At 36.2% G+C, this 16616-nt stretch overlaps 2 protein-coding genes across 4 annotated transcripts; both read left to right on the top strand.

Moving 5' to 3' along the window:
- The first annotated feature begins 743 nt into the window (after nucleotides 1-743).
- Nucleotides 744-7403, top strand: tmed8 (transmembrane p24 trafficking protein 8). The gene is made up of 7 exons (XM_051869019.1): nucleotides 744-874; nucleotides 1189-1240; nucleotides 1335-1443; nucleotides 1531-1630; nucleotides 1721-1799; nucleotides 4037-4327; nucleotides 5880-7403. Exons 3-7 carry the CDS (start codon nucleotides 1337-1339, stop codon nucleotides 6029-6031), a joined length of 729 nt encoding a protein of 242 aa, XP_051724979.1. The 5' UTR covers nucleotides 744-874; nucleotides 1189-1240; nucleotides 1335-1336; the 3' UTR covers nucleotides 6032-7403.
- Nucleotides 7404-8515: 1112 nt separating this feature from the next.
- On the top strand, nucleotides 8516-16500 carry zgc:163014 (uncharacterized protein LOC100038766 homolog). Of its 3 annotated transcripts, none has more exons than XM_051869427.1 (13): nucleotides 8516-8683; nucleotides 9335-9511; nucleotides 10676-10781; nucleotides 10936-11046; nucleotides 11215-11325; nucleotides 11438-11618; nucleotides 12610-12732; nucleotides 13012-13199; nucleotides 13324-13520; nucleotides 13688-13779; nucleotides 13912-13966; nucleotides 14161-14258; nucleotides 15979-16500. In XM_051869427.1, the coding sequence occupies exons 1-13, from the start codon at nucleotides 8622-8624 to the stop codon at nucleotides 16215-16217; spliced, it is 1740 nt and encodes a 579-aa protein (XP_051725387.1). In that variant the 5' UTR covers nucleotides 8516-8621; the 3' UTR covers nucleotides 16218-16500. The 3 variants fall into 3 exon arrangements, with proteins under 3 accessions (XP_051725387.1, XP_051725386.1, XP_051725388.1); XM_051869426.1 differs by having other exon boundaries at nucleotides 11438-11624; XM_051869428.1 differs by having other exon boundaries at nucleotides 8517-8683; nucleotides 9360-9511; nucleotides 11438-11624.
- Nucleotides 16501-16616: the final 116 nt, after the last annotated feature.

Raw genomic sequence — 16616 nt, 5'->3', positions numbered from 1 at the left:
AGTGTGACAGTAATAATAATAATAATAATAATAAAAAGGATAACAGATGAATAAACTTTAATTATATTTTTTATAAGCTAAGGTACTGTAGTTCTAAATATAAGTATGGCTGCTATTACCTGTGGCACTACAGCTGAATCACAGTCATGCTGGTATTCAGTATTACAGCACTCTTGCTTGTGTGAAATTGCTTTCACACAAAAAGTTAAAAACAAATTATTAATATTGAGTTCATATTAAGTAAGTTAAATTAATAGTAAAATAACGCAGACAAAAATAATTTTGAATCTTTTTTTTTCGCCAATGAAAATTATTTAGTGATACAAACAGAAAAAAGTCCCATTGTTGTTATACTATATTTTAACACACATGGAATAACACTTTTACAATCAAATTACAGGAGACTGGAACTTAAATACGCATATACACATATAAATCAATGAATAAATAAATGACTTTATATATAAATATTTTATTTATAAAAATATACTTAACTATATATCATTTATAAATAGAACAGTATTTATTAGAAACAGAAATCATTTATAACATTATAAATGTCTTTACTGTCACTTTTGATCAATTTAATGCATCCTTGCATAATAAAATGCAAAATTTCTGTTGAATTTTTTTAAGTAACCTTTCTTAAAATAGAAATAGCTACTTTCAAAACTGCTTTGTACAGTTTAGAGTAGTATTATTTTCATAGGACTTTTATTATATATTCGTATGTGTCTGGCGGCCATTCAGAAAAGACTTACCTCTGCTGCCTTCACAGTAATTTACGTATTTACAAATTAGCGGACTTCCTGGGCGTCAAACGTTATTTGTCAAGCAACACTGTTGCATCAACAGCATCACACGCTCGCCGGAGGTACGTGTATGAACATTATACTATGAAACAATACTGTACGTGTGCATTTAACACATACATACGGTGGGTTTGATTTGAATGCAAATACGGGTTGTGCTCGATCTTTTTTTCTTCTGCTGAGATTGATGATTTTGTGGTGAATTTCACTTTAGTTACGCGACGTGTCAAAACTGTTGCTATGATTCGTATGTGCTTCAAATGTCAGTTGATGACGATTACAGACAAAATGTAGTCTTATTTAGCCTGTATTTACAAATGACCATATTTATCCTATGTTAAATAACCAATACGGATTGTTTAATTTGTTCTTGCAGATTTTGTGTTTCAGTTTTTAATGAGGTTCATTGAAAGACTCCTCTGAGTCAGGTACGAGTTTTCAGCTGACGAACTGATTTTTTTTTTTAATCAGATATTGTGATGAATATGATGATTTATGTATTTCATGTTTTTTGTGCTCTAGAGATGGAGAAACTAGAGACATCAGAGCTTCAATCTAGACTTTCATCCCTGTCTGTTTCTTCTTTCCCTGGCATAACGTCAAAAAACTGTGAAGCAAATCCTTTAAACAGGTTGTGAATTTTTATACGAGTTCCAAAAATGGTTGTTTTAGGGTTCTAGAGTATGTAAACCTCATCCTTCCCACTGTCATTTTGAAGACTTCAAAGCACAGACCTTTCCCGGACAGTAATCACACCGGACAACCAAACCAAAATGGACGATAACAGCAATAGCAGAGAATCTCAACAGTCTACTGAGGTATATTAAGTTCAAGCCTGTCAGGAGTATATATAAATAAGTGAGCTTTAGCGCTGTTCTTGTATGTATGTATTGTGCTGTTGTCAATAGGAGCCCAGCGCGTCTCTCGGGAAAGCAGAAGCGGGTGACTCACAGGAGAGCAGTACTTCACACCCTGGGGAGAAAAAAGGTTAGCACTCCCCCTATTAGAGAAGTGAAGCTAAGCACAAGAAACCTTCTCATCATGTTTCATCATTGCCCCTCGAGAACAAAGCTGTCAGAAAAAAGGAAAGATGTCTATGATGTTTGTAGTGTGCTATTCATAACCTTAAAAAGCTATGCCACATTGTGTAATTTTTAGTCACCATGCAATTCAACAATCGTTATTTTTACTGGAATGTTGCAGCACCTCTCTTCCCAGTCTGTCAGTAACGCTCTGTTTAGTTCCCGTCTCTATGAAGCCCCTCCTTCTGTAAAGCGCAATGTGCTCTGATTGATTGACTGGACCGGTGTGTTGTGATTAGTCAACCGCTTCCAGCGTGTTTTAGAAATGCCACGCCCCTTACCAAAACCACGAGTTTTGGCACATTACGGCCCTGTCCCAAATGGCACCCTAAACACTCGCAGCCTTCCTGCCAGTCCGCACTTACGCAACGTAACGCCGCTTTGACTTTCGGGAAGAAGTCTGCTGCGGAGCTCCCTTCAGTACGGGCTCAGCATCAGTGCGCATGAAAGGTGCATATCAACCGCAAAGGGGGGCGTTTGCAAGGACCCTTCTGAAACCTAAAATGACAAATAAAACACCCTGTGGTTTTGTGGGTTTCACAATCACGCGCACGCCGAGGCCATCTTAAGTCCACAAGACCAAGTGTATATGAGGTGTGCCATTTGGGACAGAGCCTACTAACACAACTCAACCAGGCCTCACCCCTTTTTTTGCGTAGCCTTGGGCAGGAATTATTTAAGTGACGTGTACATTTCCAGAAGAATACTCAAAACTACAATTATCGATTATGTTCATGCTTAAACAGCAACAATACAAACTAAAGAAAGTTGAAAATGTAAAAAAAAAAAAACATAATAGGTCCTCCTTTAATCAAAATAATGTCCCCTCCCCCCCACACTCACATGAGATCAACCAATAGCAAACCACTACCATCCAACAATACAATCAATTTCTGATGAACAAAATCAAGTCCCGTCCTACATTTTTTTTCTTGTTCCATTTCACTCAAATTTACATAATAATAGGGAAGAAAAGACTATTGCAGCTTCCATTTCATGTTGACATTAATGACAGTCCAAGTATGGGAATCTTTCTATAAATAAATGATTAAGCATGTGCATTTTATTCCAATTAACCATAGGGTAGGTGATCATGTGACTATACTTTGTGCTGTATAGTATGCTTTTTTTAAAAATAGCATGCCATGCGGTGTGCAGTATATAGGGCAGGTCTTGAAGTATGCAGTACAAAAGTTGTTATATATAGTAAATAAGTTTTTGATTGCATAAACCACCATGTTGAAATCTGCTGTAGAAGATATTGATATACAGTATAAACAGATATATGCACAACTCAATTTTATAATATGCCAGGTCTACATATCTACAATCAGCTGCAGTTATGATAATGAACTATCAATTTGTGGAGGAAAGTTTATTAACAAGCAACAGCAAGGTCATGGGTTCGATTCCCAGGGATTGCATGAACTGATTAAATGTTTACCTTAAATGCAATACAAGTCACTATGGATAAAAGTGTCTGCCAATTGCATAAATTATTATTAATATTGCAGTCAAACCAAAATTTATTTAGACACCTTGAACATTTCATTCATTAATACAGTTTATTCACTATAGTTTAAAAAATGGTAATAAAATATGACAAGATTTCAGAGTTAAACTGTGTCAGAAAAACATAATCTTAATTATGTCAGATAACACTTAAGCAAAACATGGTCAGGTCAAAGTGTTTTTGGTTCCAAATTTTTTCAATTTTACTGGTGGTCCACTGTATGAATTTTTTGGGTATAATATGTCAGTTTACTATATTTTGCTATCCTCACTTACATAAATGAACTATAGTGTCCTGCACCCACTAGTAAAAATATACCAAAAATGTCTGAATAATTTTTGGTTTGACTGTATTATAAATTTGGCAGAAGAAGGTTTTATTCAAAATGACTTATATTACATTTAAAGTATACATTTAATCAGTTCATGCATTCCCTGGGAATCGAACCCATGATCTTGCTGTTACTATTAATAATAATAATTTTATTATTAATATTAATTATCATAAAAATAGACTTTCTTTTTTTTCTTTTGATTTTGGGGTGATTTGAATACATGCATTACTGTACAAATATTCTCAAAGTGTTGAATTAAAGATTATTAATTGAGCAGTCGCTTATCTCTTTGCAGATCTTCCTCCGATGAAACCAGCATCCACATGGACCTCCGTGGCTTTGAAGGAGCTGAAGACCAAACTGCGTCAGGAGAAGGACAGCGTGGTGACGGTATATCGTGGAGACATTATGACCGTCCACGTACCCATTGTTCCTGAGGCCAAGCGCGTGTGCTGGGAGTTTGCCACAGATGGCTATGACATTGGTTTTGGGGTTTACTTCGACTGGTCACCTGTCACTAGCCGAGCCATTACTGTCCACATTAGTGAATCCAGTGACGATGAGGATGAAGATGACGAGCTGGAAGGTGAGGGAGTTCTTCCTGTTCTGTTTCCTGTTTTTGTTCAAACTTTTGTTTGATAAAGTGGAAGGAGTTTTTGCTTCTAGTGTCTTTTTTTGCCTCTTGAGTGCTTTGTGGATCCACACAGTCATCCTCTATTGTAATTAACAGATTAGTTTTCTTGAGTCATCCAGCTAATTACTTATCCTGGTCATATTTCACTCCCAATCCAAAGAACAAAATAAAAAATAGTATATTTTGAATAAAGAAAAAGCCTATTTTTTCATGTTTTTGAGGATGTTACACAGTCCACTTTAACACAGCAGCAGCTGTCAGTCCTGTATCTGAGTCCTTAATACAGTTATGTTCACACACAATATGGTTAATTATGGGAGTGACAACCGCATTCTAGAACTGAACTCGCACCCGTAAATTTTCAGGACTCGCAACCGCATTCTCGGAAAACGTGCGCAGTGTGAACAGAACCGGACTGGTTAACTAGTTGTCCGTCACGTCATACAGCACGAGAGAGCTGCTCTGCGCTGCATAAACGCATGTGTACTGTGTGTTGTGTGGTTTCACTTTTGGTAACTTACAGCGACGAAGATATGAGCTGTGTGTCATCTCAAGGTTTTAAATACAGTCACGGTCTCTTCTTCACCGGAGTGGCTCCCGTCAGTTTTGTGTTTTATGCGAGAGAAAAATTTACTTTTCAGTTTTATAGACGTAGCCATCTTTGGTATTACTTTGGTTACTGGTTAGAGAATATGGGCTTGACTCCTGTTGCACGTTCAAAACGCTACTGTAAGTTGCTGTGTGAAGTGGACATTTCACACCTGTAAGTGAATGCAGCTGTCAATCCCGAAAACTGACAGTGTGAATGTAGCCTTAAGCAACCTCCCACTAATTTTCATTTCATTATTTAATATTATTATAAGAGATATTACTTACAAAAATAAATTTATATATTTACAGTAGGAAATTTACAAAATATCTTCATGGAACATGATCTTTACTTAATATCCTATTGATTTTTGGCATAAAAATCAATAATTTTGACCCATATAATGTATTGTTGGCTATTGCTACAAATATACCCGTGCGACTTATGACTGGTTTTGTGGTCCAGGGTCACAAATGTGCCTTTGGACGTTCTTTACATCAAAGAATACTAAAAAAATAAAATGTATCACAGTTTCCACAAAAATATTAAGCAGCACAGCATTTTTTCTAACATTGATAATCAGAAATGTTTATTGAGCACCAAATCAGCATATTCGAATGATTTCTGAAGGATCATGTGACACTGAAGGCTGGAGTAATGATGCTGAAAATTCAGCTTTGCATCACAGAAATAAATTGCATTTTAAAATATATTAAAATAGAAAACAGTTATTTAAAATCGTAATAATATTTCACAATATTACAGCTTTGACCAAATAAATGCAGCCTTGGTGAGCATAAGAGACTTTTCAAAAGATTTATTTAATTATTTTACAAAACTGTACAATGCTTAAAATAAGTAGATACATATAAGGAATACTTCCAGTGACATATGGACAATTGTTTTATCAAACAGGCCCTGTGGTTCCAGGAGATGTTGAGAAGGGCTCTAAATCAGTTGCAAACTCGAACTTGGGAGAGATCCTGCCCGTGTACCGTCAGGACAGTCATCTGGCAGTGCAGGGCGGCAGTCACGAGTTTCCAGAGACGACGGCACATACCTGCTGAAGTTTGACAACTCATACTCACTGTGGCGGAATAAGACTCTGTACTACAGAGTGTACTACAGTGCCTGAGGAATCAAGTGCTTATTTAAAACCAAGGTTTCAGTGATACTATTTTTCATCGTATGTATTAAATTACTGTATAATTCTTGCTATTGTTGATTTGTGCTTTTTGTTTTATCCAAGCCCTATCATAGATCAAAAATTACTTTATATATGTATGTATATAGACACAAAATGCTTTTTTTAAGTGAATCATGAGGCTCATGATACGTGCAATGTGTTTCGTGTGGCTTTAAGATGTTATGTGCAAGATGATATATTTCATATAAAAGGTCCATATATGTTTTATAATTGTATTGTCTGACACCACAACAGAACTGTGGCATCACATATCAGGGACTACAGAGTAATCAGGGAAAGTATATGGGTGGCGAACCGGGTCGAATCCTTTTCAAACAGTTCTACACAATTCAAAGGCAAACAAAGAAAGTGAGAAAGTCAATGTAGGTGACGTGGCAGAAGTCACTGTTGATTCAGGTAATGATATATGAGTGTTCTTTGTTTCTTTGGTTGGTTTCTTGCTGTTTTATGTCTTATAAGATTACATAGACTTGCATTGAGCAGCATCAGACACTATTTTTTACATACTGCTAATATTGTGTTTGTTTTCTCAGCCACAAAGACACTGGAAGACACAGCTAGTTAAGATGTATCTTAAACCTCATATTCATATGTTTTATTGCAGTTGTATACTCTACTAAGATGGCAACCACATCAGTCACCAAATGGTTAAAGCCTGCTTGTTTACAACTTTAAACCATTTCCTGCCACAAAAGCTAATTTGTTGCATAACTGATCCAATATTTACACTTCCCAGGCTCTCATTTGGCATGATTAAGGGTTGTTTGGCATCAGTTTGGTCTTTGAGGTCTGTATAGACACAATGCAGATGGCCTGCTAAAGACGTTTTATTTACATTTATGCCAAGGTGACTTGGAAAACTGCTAGCATTTAGGTTTAATGATTCAGATATGTTCATTGGAAGAGCTTTCTTGCTTATGTCACGGTGCAATATGCCACACTAAGTACTGCCAGAAGGTATAGTGTTTAGTTCCCTTTGAATACTTAATGATTTTTAATTATGAATACCAAATCACGCTGCAAACATTTCTTTTTGTACCTTAAAATATTTGCATGTCTTTAGAGACTGTTGCATTGTGCTGCTGAGGTACTTTTATTCTGCCGATGTGCTTTTCTGCTCGTCCACCTTTTTGTATGATATGCATAATATATATATATATATATGTTTTTCATCCTTTTCTTGATTTTTGTTTCTTGTGTGTTGTTCACAATAAACGTTGACGGTGAATTCAGTTTGCTGCCTGTTACATATCCAGATTTATGCCTCCTTCCTGTTCTTCCGATAATACACTGCACTTCCTTGTGAGAGTTAAGCCATAAAAAGTGCTTTTTCAGCATTAAAAATTGTATGTCCTTGGACGAACACGTACAGCATTTCCTCTTAAGCGGAGGTTAATGTATGGAGTCAGCAGAATTAGTGCTATTCTTTCTTATTTTAGATAGAGGGCGCTGTTAAACGGAAATAAAGATAGCACTGGACTTTCTTCAAGACCATATATATATATTTTAATATTTATTTAAAAATAGCATGTTTGATTATGATTGATTGAATATATATATATATATATATATATATATATATATATATATATATATATAAATATATCAGATATTCATATATCTGTCTAAGTGCTCTTTTTAAAAAATAAATACATTAGACAATTATAAACAATACCATGAGCCCATGGGTTGGTAATTTATTTATCACAAAATGTTGCAAAATTTATTTTTACAGAGACGTCACCATAATCAATCATTTTCAGTATAAGAAGTGTTAATTGATCATGTGATCATGTGTTGTGCATTGTGTTATTGTATTGTAGAAATAAAAAAATACTAGCCTATATAAATAGATGATAATTAGAAATGATGCTTTGGCAACTAACTGAAATAAATACGTTTAAGTACTACAATTACTGAAACTAAAACTAAAATAAAATAAATTAAAGCTACAAAGAAATATATAAAAAATAAAATGACAAAAACATAACGTAGTCTAGTATTTTCATTTTTAAATTTAAATATTTTTGGTTTAATAACTGTCTAATTGGTATTTTTATAAATAAACAAATTAGACAATTATTAACAAATACATTGTTTTAGGATTACATTTTGTGAAAATGTAAATGGATTCGTTCGTTCGTTCGTTCACAAAAAACGTACTGAGTTTTTGTATTATTTTTTAATTTAAATTATTTAGCCTAGTATACTTTTTGTATAAATAAGTCCCTTGTTTTTTATTTATTTTGTATTTATTCTGTTATTCAGGATTATTTATTTTTTATTTACCATCACAAAATGTAGTACTGGCTTTTTACGTTAATTGGTCATGGCGGCGCGTGTGACACAGGAGGTGATAAATGCAGCGGAGGTCGCGCGTGACGGGCTGCAGTCTTGCAGGCCGCACACCGGGAGCACTGGAGAAATTTGATCGAATCTGAGTCAACAGAATGGGCAAAGTGCACTTTTATGCCATCTGGTCCTTACGTGAAGCACCTCGTCAGTTTATACGGTGGGCTCTTTCGTTTGATCTTAACTATATAACCTATTATTAATGTTTTACTTGTAGCAGGTTGCAGTTAATCAAACATGAAGGGTTTCAGGTTTCTCTTTAACAGCAACGACTATTTCTCAGGGTAGAAATTACAAAAAAGTAGCCCAGCATGTTGATTAATTTGAGGAGAATTGACTACATGTGTAAACCTATATAATTGAAAACAACAACAACAAAAAGCCCACATAATAGCATATCTGTATTTAAAATCTATTATACACTAATAGCTTTTCTGCAAAATTAAAGTAGTGAAACAAACCATTCATGTCACTCACATGAGATCACAGCAACAGCAAACCACAACCATCCAACAATTCATATCAAGTCCTGACTTCCTTGCTTCTACATCTATAGTCTTTGCTTCTGCCCAGTTGACTCTTTTTTGCCAGTGTGGTTGATGATATGGACATGTGTTTAGAACTTTGCAATAAAACGTCATAATTTACAACATGGTTTTTGAAACCAACATAAACACTGCTAGAGTAACCAAACATTATTTACACTGTATAGTCGATAGTAGGTCTATAATTGTAGATCTACCCCTTTGGGAGGTGGTCATCTTCCCCTGACCACCTCCCTGTATGAAAGCCTTTTTTGTACCCCATTCAGAAATGTCAACCGTATGATGTACCAGGTTCAGATGCCGTTACCTTTACCGAAGCAGCTGATAGTATTTGGTTTAGGGGAATGGTCATCCTTCTCCAGTGACACTGAGATCTCTGTGGAGGTTCTGCTGGGTCCAGAGGTCAAATCACAGGTCATCGGGACTCTTTCACCTCACTCCAGGCAAGTAAAGTGAATATTCGGATTATAGTAGTGCCCTGCAGTAAATCAATTGGCTAAAAAAAAAAAAACTTATAAAACTTGAACTGAAAAAACTTGGCCATGGCAACTAAGTGAAAAGTTTAAATAGTAAAATTGCTACAACTGGGGAAAAAAAAAAAAAAAAAATTAAAACAACATAGAAATATAAAAAAGCAACAAAAAATAATAGTTGACAAAGGAACATACATTTTCTAAAACTTAAAACTGAAATTATAAAAAATAAAAGCTAATTCAAAATATTTAAAAATACTATATTAATTCTTTCCCGCCATTGACGGAATTTTCTGGTAATCCATGATTTCACTGTTATATGGTAGGGGCCGCTGTTATGCATCTTCTGAAATAGTACAGAATCTCCAGCATGGTGACAAATCAGACAAATAACATTAAAATGGGATAATATTTAGAGCTTTGAAGTGCTGGAAAAAGTGTGAAGCACTTGAAAGTTCTTGAAAAGTGCTTGAATTTCACTCTCAAAAGTTTGCATGAACCCTGAAATGAATAATGTAAAAACATTAAACTATTTCTGCCACAATACCATGGTTACAGTTAGAGTTACTACATTAAATCCATGGTGAATGTTGGTGATTTGTGAATTGAAAAGCCTTCTATAACTTGTTTGTTCATGGCACAATGTTTCTCCTGGTTTCCACGTCAGTGCTGTTTGATCTAATATCTGCAGTTTAACAGAGAATTCTGTGCTGAATTTGAATGCTTTATGCAGCGCTGTTATTAATACTGAGCGGAATTCAAAGGCTTTCTCACTGGATCTCCCACCGCTGTGTAGTAATGTGTAGCGTGATCAAGATCGGCCCACAAGTAAACCTGTTCTGTGTTCGCACTGCGCCGATATTGGTCAGAGCTGGTAAACTATCCATGCTGCGTAGCTCAAATGAGAAGCGCGGTTTCGTTTCGTTTGCCATTTGATGTTTTTCACGTCCAACAGAAATGACCTTTCTAACAGTTTGGCAACTTGGTGGTCACCAGTGCGACCTCTAACTAAATTTAGTCGCACCGGCAAGAAAAAAGGTTGCAAAATGCGGAAAAAAGGCAATTAAGTGCTCTGCTACCGAGACACTGACAGTTAACAGCCTACGTTTTGTCTGAGAAACTTTATCTGTGAAGGTGTCTGATCTGGCAAGGAGTTTGGACTCCTGAACTCCTCAGTGAAGCCACACAGAGAGGCAGGAGAGGAGTTTATGCCAAAGTCATGCTCAGCATCAATGGACAGGTATTTAAACCCCAACACAAGTTTACGCCTTCATTCTTCTCTCACTAATGCAGATTGCAAATATTTTGTACATGTATGTCTTGATTTTTGCCTTTCTCATCCATCCATCCATCACAAACTTCTTAGATGTTGTCAAACTATGTATTATTTGAAGGTGAGATCCAGTTTTATCAGCAGCACTCCACGAGTGAGGAGGAAACGTCTAGCGCTGAACCACTCCTCCAATCCGTCCAGCACCCTTCTCAGCAGTGGAGAGAGTCATGATGTGAGTCATGCTTTGCTTACGACTTAAGTGAAATGATCCATTCATTGTTTATTTCTAACTCAACCAGTCTTCAGATTTCAAGACATAAGGTTAATGAAATGCCTCAAGGCGTGACTTGTGATGAAGAGAATACACTTAAGAATGACTTCTCCTTACGTCTCTTTAAAGATCACCCAGAGATCACCTCCCGAAGGAAGCGTCAGCTGTGCGGAGCTGGGCACAAGCAAAATGGAGACAAGGGAAAACACTCTACTCAATGTTCAGGGCGTGTGGCCAATGGTAAGGAAGGCAGTCATCCACAAACTAGTTCTTCAGCAAGTAGATCATCTCCAGGCAGCAAGAGAGACTCAAACGTGTACACTTACTGTGTATTTGTTGTGTGGTTTTGAAGGATAAAACTCCAAGACGCTCCATTATAGGAATAAAGGGGTATGTTTGGAGTTCTGAAGAACCGGAAAGCCCTCGGGATCCAAACCGAGTTTCAAGCCCGAAGAAACGCAAACTGCGTAAAATGTCTGCAGTAGATTTAGAGGACGAGACTGCCATCAAACGTGTCAAGAGTTGCAGGGCTGGTAAAGGTTCAATCCTCTGCTCAGATGAAACATTATTGATGTTTATTTATTTACACACTTTGAATTGTAATGTTACATTGTCATAGTTTCAGATTTAGTTATTGATATAACTATTGAAATGTCATAGTTTATTTTTTATTACATAAACTATGAAGTCTTTTGTATCACAATGAGAACCCAAATATGAGTAATATTTTGAAATATTATAATATCTGTTGACATTTCGTGACACACCCTGTTTAACTGTTCATAATTACTGGTGTTTGCCAAGGCAAGCTATTGCCCATAAAAAGTTTTAGAATTTTTAACATAATTACAATTAAAACACTCTGGCCTGGTTTCACAGACAGGGTTTAGATTAAGCCAGGATTAGGATATTTAGTTAAATTAGGACATTTTGAAGAGAGAGTTCACACAAAAATGAAAATTCTGTCATTAATTACTCACCCTCATGTCGTTTCACACCCGCAAGACCTTTATTCATCATCGGAACACAAATTAAGATATTTTTGATGAAATCCCAGAGATTTTTATTTTTTTAATTTTTTTTTTAATCTCTAATAGAAAGCAACAAAATTACCACATTTACCCCCGGTTTCAGCTAGTCCTAGACTAAAATGCATGTTTGAGCTGTTTTAACTGAAAGCAACTTGTACTGACATCTCTTAAAATATGTCAGTGCCATTGTTTTGTCTCAAGATGCACGCCAGTAATGATTTTTTTTTAGTGTACATTTATAAAAGATATTTAAATATCTTAATTGAACTAAGGACTAATCCTGGCTTAGGCTAAGCCATGTCCGTGAAACCGGGCCTTAAGGTTTAGAAAAGTTTGTCTGGAACTAGGCTTTTTTTTAATCTTTTGATTTTGTTTTTCAATTCCCATGTATCTGGCTGAGGCCATTCCAATTACTATTGGAATGGCCTCAGCTGCTGACATTGCATTAAAATCTCAAAACCCCTAACCCTAAAGTGTTTTATTTATTTCTCAGACTGTCCGTCAAAGCGCTGGAGCCACGCAATGTGTTTGAGTGATCCTGAAACGGCCATTCTGATTGGTGGAGAGGCTGATGACCAGGCCAGTTGTAAAGACTCGATATGGAAATTGGAGATTGGTACGTTAAACTGTTTTGCTGTACACAAAAAAAAAGATAGTTGGAAGAATGTTTGTAACCAAGCAGATCTCACGTAGTAGGAAAAAATACTATGGTAGTCAATGGGGGGGCGAGATCTGCTTGGTCACAAACATTCTTCCAAATATCTTCCTTTGTGTTCAGCAGAACAAAGAAATTTATACAGGTTTGGAACAACTTGAGGGTGAGTAAATGATGACAGAATTGTAATTTTTGGGTGAACTATCCCTTTAACATACTTTTAATGCTAATAATTCCCAGACAATGATTTCTGGTTCCCCATGGACGTCTCATCATCTGATGTCAGTCCACCAAGCGCACAAGGTCACACTGCAACCTTTGATCCCGAGTCTAAAGTCGTCTATGTGTACGGTGGTCTGAGAGACGGCCAGCGATACAATGATATTTATGTACTGGACACTAAAACATGGAAGTGGAAGCTTATTTCTGTGAGTATTGGATAATTTATTTTTGTACCTAACAGTTGATGCGTTTAGGATTTGTGTATGTTTTGTGTAACAGATGATCATTTACAGTTTCTGCATACTGTATATCACTTTTGGGTTCGGATAGGCAAAGGGAAATATCCCGTCATTGGCATATCACAGTGCCACAGTCTATAAGAAGGAGCTGTATGTTTTTGGAGGGGTGCAGCCCAGCCGATGTCCTGAAGGCAAGGTTTGCAGTAACGCATTGTACATCTTTAACCCAGAACATGGTCTGTGGTATCAGCCGATTGTGGAGGGTGACCGTCCTCTGCCCAGGTTTGGGTACGTAGTTTTACTTTCTCTTAACAGTTTAAAACATGAGAATAAGTTAAAATGACAATTTTCACTTTTTGTGTGAAATAATCCTTTAAGCACACCTGAAGTTTTAGATTTTAGTCCATTTATTTTAACTATAATTTGTCATAATTGTTTGTTGACGTTTACATCAGGCACTCCACCACGCTGCTGTCCAACAAGATGATCATTTTTGGTGGGAGAAAAACCGCCACCTACCTCAATGATCTTCACATCTTGGATCTAGGTAATGACCCTGAGCACATGGGTATCATCATCATCTTACATGACAAGAAGCGCTGAAAGTATTCACTCTGTGTCTGCTGTGTTCATATTATCCCAGTCTCAAATACTAAGTCTTTTCTTTCCTGTGGAAAAGGCTTCATGGAATACACTGCTGTAAAGTACGAGAACATGCCACCATTGGCCCGTGGGTAAGACTTCAAATTATGAATGAACTTGTTTTTTAAAGAAAACTTTAGAGTATGTTGATAATGAAGAATTTCTAATTACAGTTCACAAAGGAATTTTACTTACTTTAACTGAGTAGGCTTGTGGCCAAGTGTGCAGTTCATGTGTATTGAAGTGAAGACTGAATTTTCTTTTTCTGCTTGATTTAACTGGACAGGTTTCACGCTGCTCTACCCTTGTCTGACAACAGGGTGCTGATCAGCGGAGGCTGCAGTGCTGTAGGAGCCCTACAGGACCTCCATCTCTTCAACATAGGTCTGTCATTCCCTAATTTACTACATGAAGTATCATACAAATTAGGGCTGGGTAAACAATATCGATTGCTCGATTTTAATCGATTGTCATTTTTACGAACCGATATCGATTCTTAAATCCCAAGAATCGATTAGTCTAGTCTGTTTTCAGTTGATGAATGAACAGAACATGTAGCGCTCCTCCCATCCAAAAAATCACAATAATCTTTGTGCTTTGTTACTTTTGATATGAAGCAAAGTCTCAGATTTCAAATGAAGTCCATCTTATTGTGAGATTCAAAAAATAAGTACCGTTTTGGCGCTGTTTAATGTGACGTGACAGATCGCTTTAGCGCCTCAGTTAAAGAGAAGCGGCAGCACGGAGCGCATGTGAACATCCTCTCCTCCGCTTTAATACCAGTTACAGCGCGAAATAAACATGACTGAACATCTGAAGGTATGTTAAAATACACAGTACAACTTACAGAAATCCGTATCATGTCTCGTGTAATAGCTCAATCAATGTTTCAATCTCGGAAAGACGTCAATAAAACAGCTTGTAAACAATGTCACGTAACGACACATTTACCTCAGAAAAACATATTCAGTGACCATAAACTCATTAGTCAGCTAGAAAAATGAACTCTAGAAAGCAGCATTCTGATAAATATAGCTATGAACCGTTACATATTCATTATAATGTTCTTCAATATTTAATGCATGTTTGAATAAATCAGTGACAGCCACGATTTAAATGTTTATATTTAAAAAAACAAAAAACCAAATTGGAGTAGAAGTTTGATTGTGTAATTCTAAACTTTTATTATAAAAAAAACGTGTAATTTAAGTGTTTGTATATAAATAAGTTAATTTTAACCTTCAATATTATAGTACAGTAGTACCAACTGACTGCCACGTGTAGTTTACAGCATTAGTTGAGATTTTTTTCCTCTAGAAAATTTGCCATGTACTGTAACTGATATACTCGATATCGAATCGAAATCGTAATCAAATAATCGCAAGCATGTGAATAGAAATCGAATCGTGAAAATTGTCAATACCCAGCCCTAATACAAATAACTATTTTATAGCTAATTAAAGATTAATTACCTTAATGACTTGTGAAATGGTTTTACAATGATACTGATGGGCAGTGTTGGGGGTAACGCATTACAAATAACTCGAGTTACGTAATCAGATTACTTTTTCAAGTAACTAGTAAAGTAACACATTACTTTTCCAATTTACAACAAAACATCTGTTACTTTTTCAAATAAGTAATAAGTTATTTTTTCACATTTATTGACTGACCGCTCTCCTGTCCCCATGTTGAGAAATAAATCGCAGAGGTGTGCTGTGTGAACATGATGGTTATTGTAGTTCTAGACTAAATGTGAACATGCATTACTCATCTCACTTGCACGAAAACATTCAGTATTCCTCAAAATGAATAAAATCAATGAAATGCAATCTCAGAATTTTACACAACCCTGTAATAGTTTTGGTTTGTAATAGTTTTGGTTATGCCCTCTACTGTACAGGCATAATAATACACATTTCCTTCAGCCTGAGGCTTATTCATTTCACTTTTGGTGTGAAAGGGCCTTAGGATTTGCCAAAAATAGAACCGTTTTGTTGTCATTAAAAAACAAACAAGCAAGCCCAAATCATTGATGGGTTCTTTAAAAGGCTTTACCGTTATTAACCTGAACGGTTTGATCTAAAACGATGCATGTTTGCAGATACCAGCTCCTGGACATCAGTGGTGTCCCCATTGCTTTGCTCTAAGCCTCGCGCAGGCCACAGTCTGATAAGCCTGGGTGGTACAAAGGCTTTATCTTCAGACCCGAGGGATGCAAGGGATCGCCATCATGGCAAGAGCCTCTCTTTTCAATGTACCATTCTAGTGTTTGGAGGGTCCGATTGTTTAGGAACCTTTTATAATGACACCATTAAATGCATGGTTGAACTCCCTGTTTAGGATCAGGGACTACGGGATTTTTTTAAGAAATTAATGTAGGGTACTACAGGAACGTAATGGAAAAAATTGGAAAATGAGAAGCACTTTTATCGTTTGTTTTTTAACGTTGCAGTTTTAGCATGAACAGCTGTTTTACAGCTACCGTTTTAATAGTGATTTCCTTAAAAGCAAGCAAAGCCTTCACTCTCACTTGAATGTGTAGTTCAGATTTGTATTTAGTACATTCAGAGACTCAATGTATTTTTGTGCAATAAATGTTTTCTCTTATTTTGCACGTATTTTACACCTTTTCACGTTTGTATTTTTGTCCACTTTGTATGTTTGACGTTATACTCACACAAGTCACTGGCATGTACAGCTCATCTCTTGTTCATGGATGTCTGAAATTTGCTAAAAGCG

This window comes from Ctenopharyngodon idella, chromosome 17 (genome assembly GCF_019924925.1).
Source record: "Ctenopharyngodon idella isolate HZGC_01 chromosome 17, HZGC01, whole genome shotgun sequence".
NCBI lineage: Eukaryota > Metazoa > Chordata > Actinopteri > Cypriniformes > Xenocyprididae > Ctenopharyngodon > Ctenopharyngodon idella.
Note: the sequence above shows the minus strand (reverse complement) of the source record. Positions and strands in the feature narration are given on the sequence as shown.

What these genes read in the sequence shown, in the direction of transcription:
- tmed8 (XM_051869019.1), top strand. Translation starts at nt 1,337, where the DNA reads ATGGAGAAACTAGAGACATCAGAGCTTCAATCTAGACTTTCATCCCTG. An exon ending in GAAGCAAATCCTTTAAACAG is followed by an intron (nt 1,444 to 1,530) that starts GTTGTGAATTTT and finishes GTCATTTTGAAG; the next exon opens with ACTTCAAAGCACAGACCTTT. An exon ending in TGAAGATGACGAGCTGGAAG is followed by an intron (nt 4,328 to 5,879) that starts GTGAGGGAGTTC and finishes TTTATCAAACAG; the next exon opens with GCCCTGTGGTTCCAGGAGAT.
- zgc:163014 (XM_051869426.1), top strand. Translation starts at nt 8,622, where the DNA reads ATGGGCAAAGTGCACTTTTATGCCATCTGGTCCTTACGTGAAGCACCT. An exon ending in GAGTTGCAGGGCTGGTAAAG is followed by an intron (nt 11,625 to 12,609) that starts GTTCAATCCTCT and finishes TTTATTTCTCAG; the next exon opens with ACTGTCCGTCAAAGCGCTGG. An exon ending in ATGCCACCATTGGCCCGTGG is followed by an intron (nt 13,967 to 14,160) that starts GTAAGACTTCAA and finishes TTAACTGGACAG; the next exon opens with GTTTCACGCTGCTCTACCCT.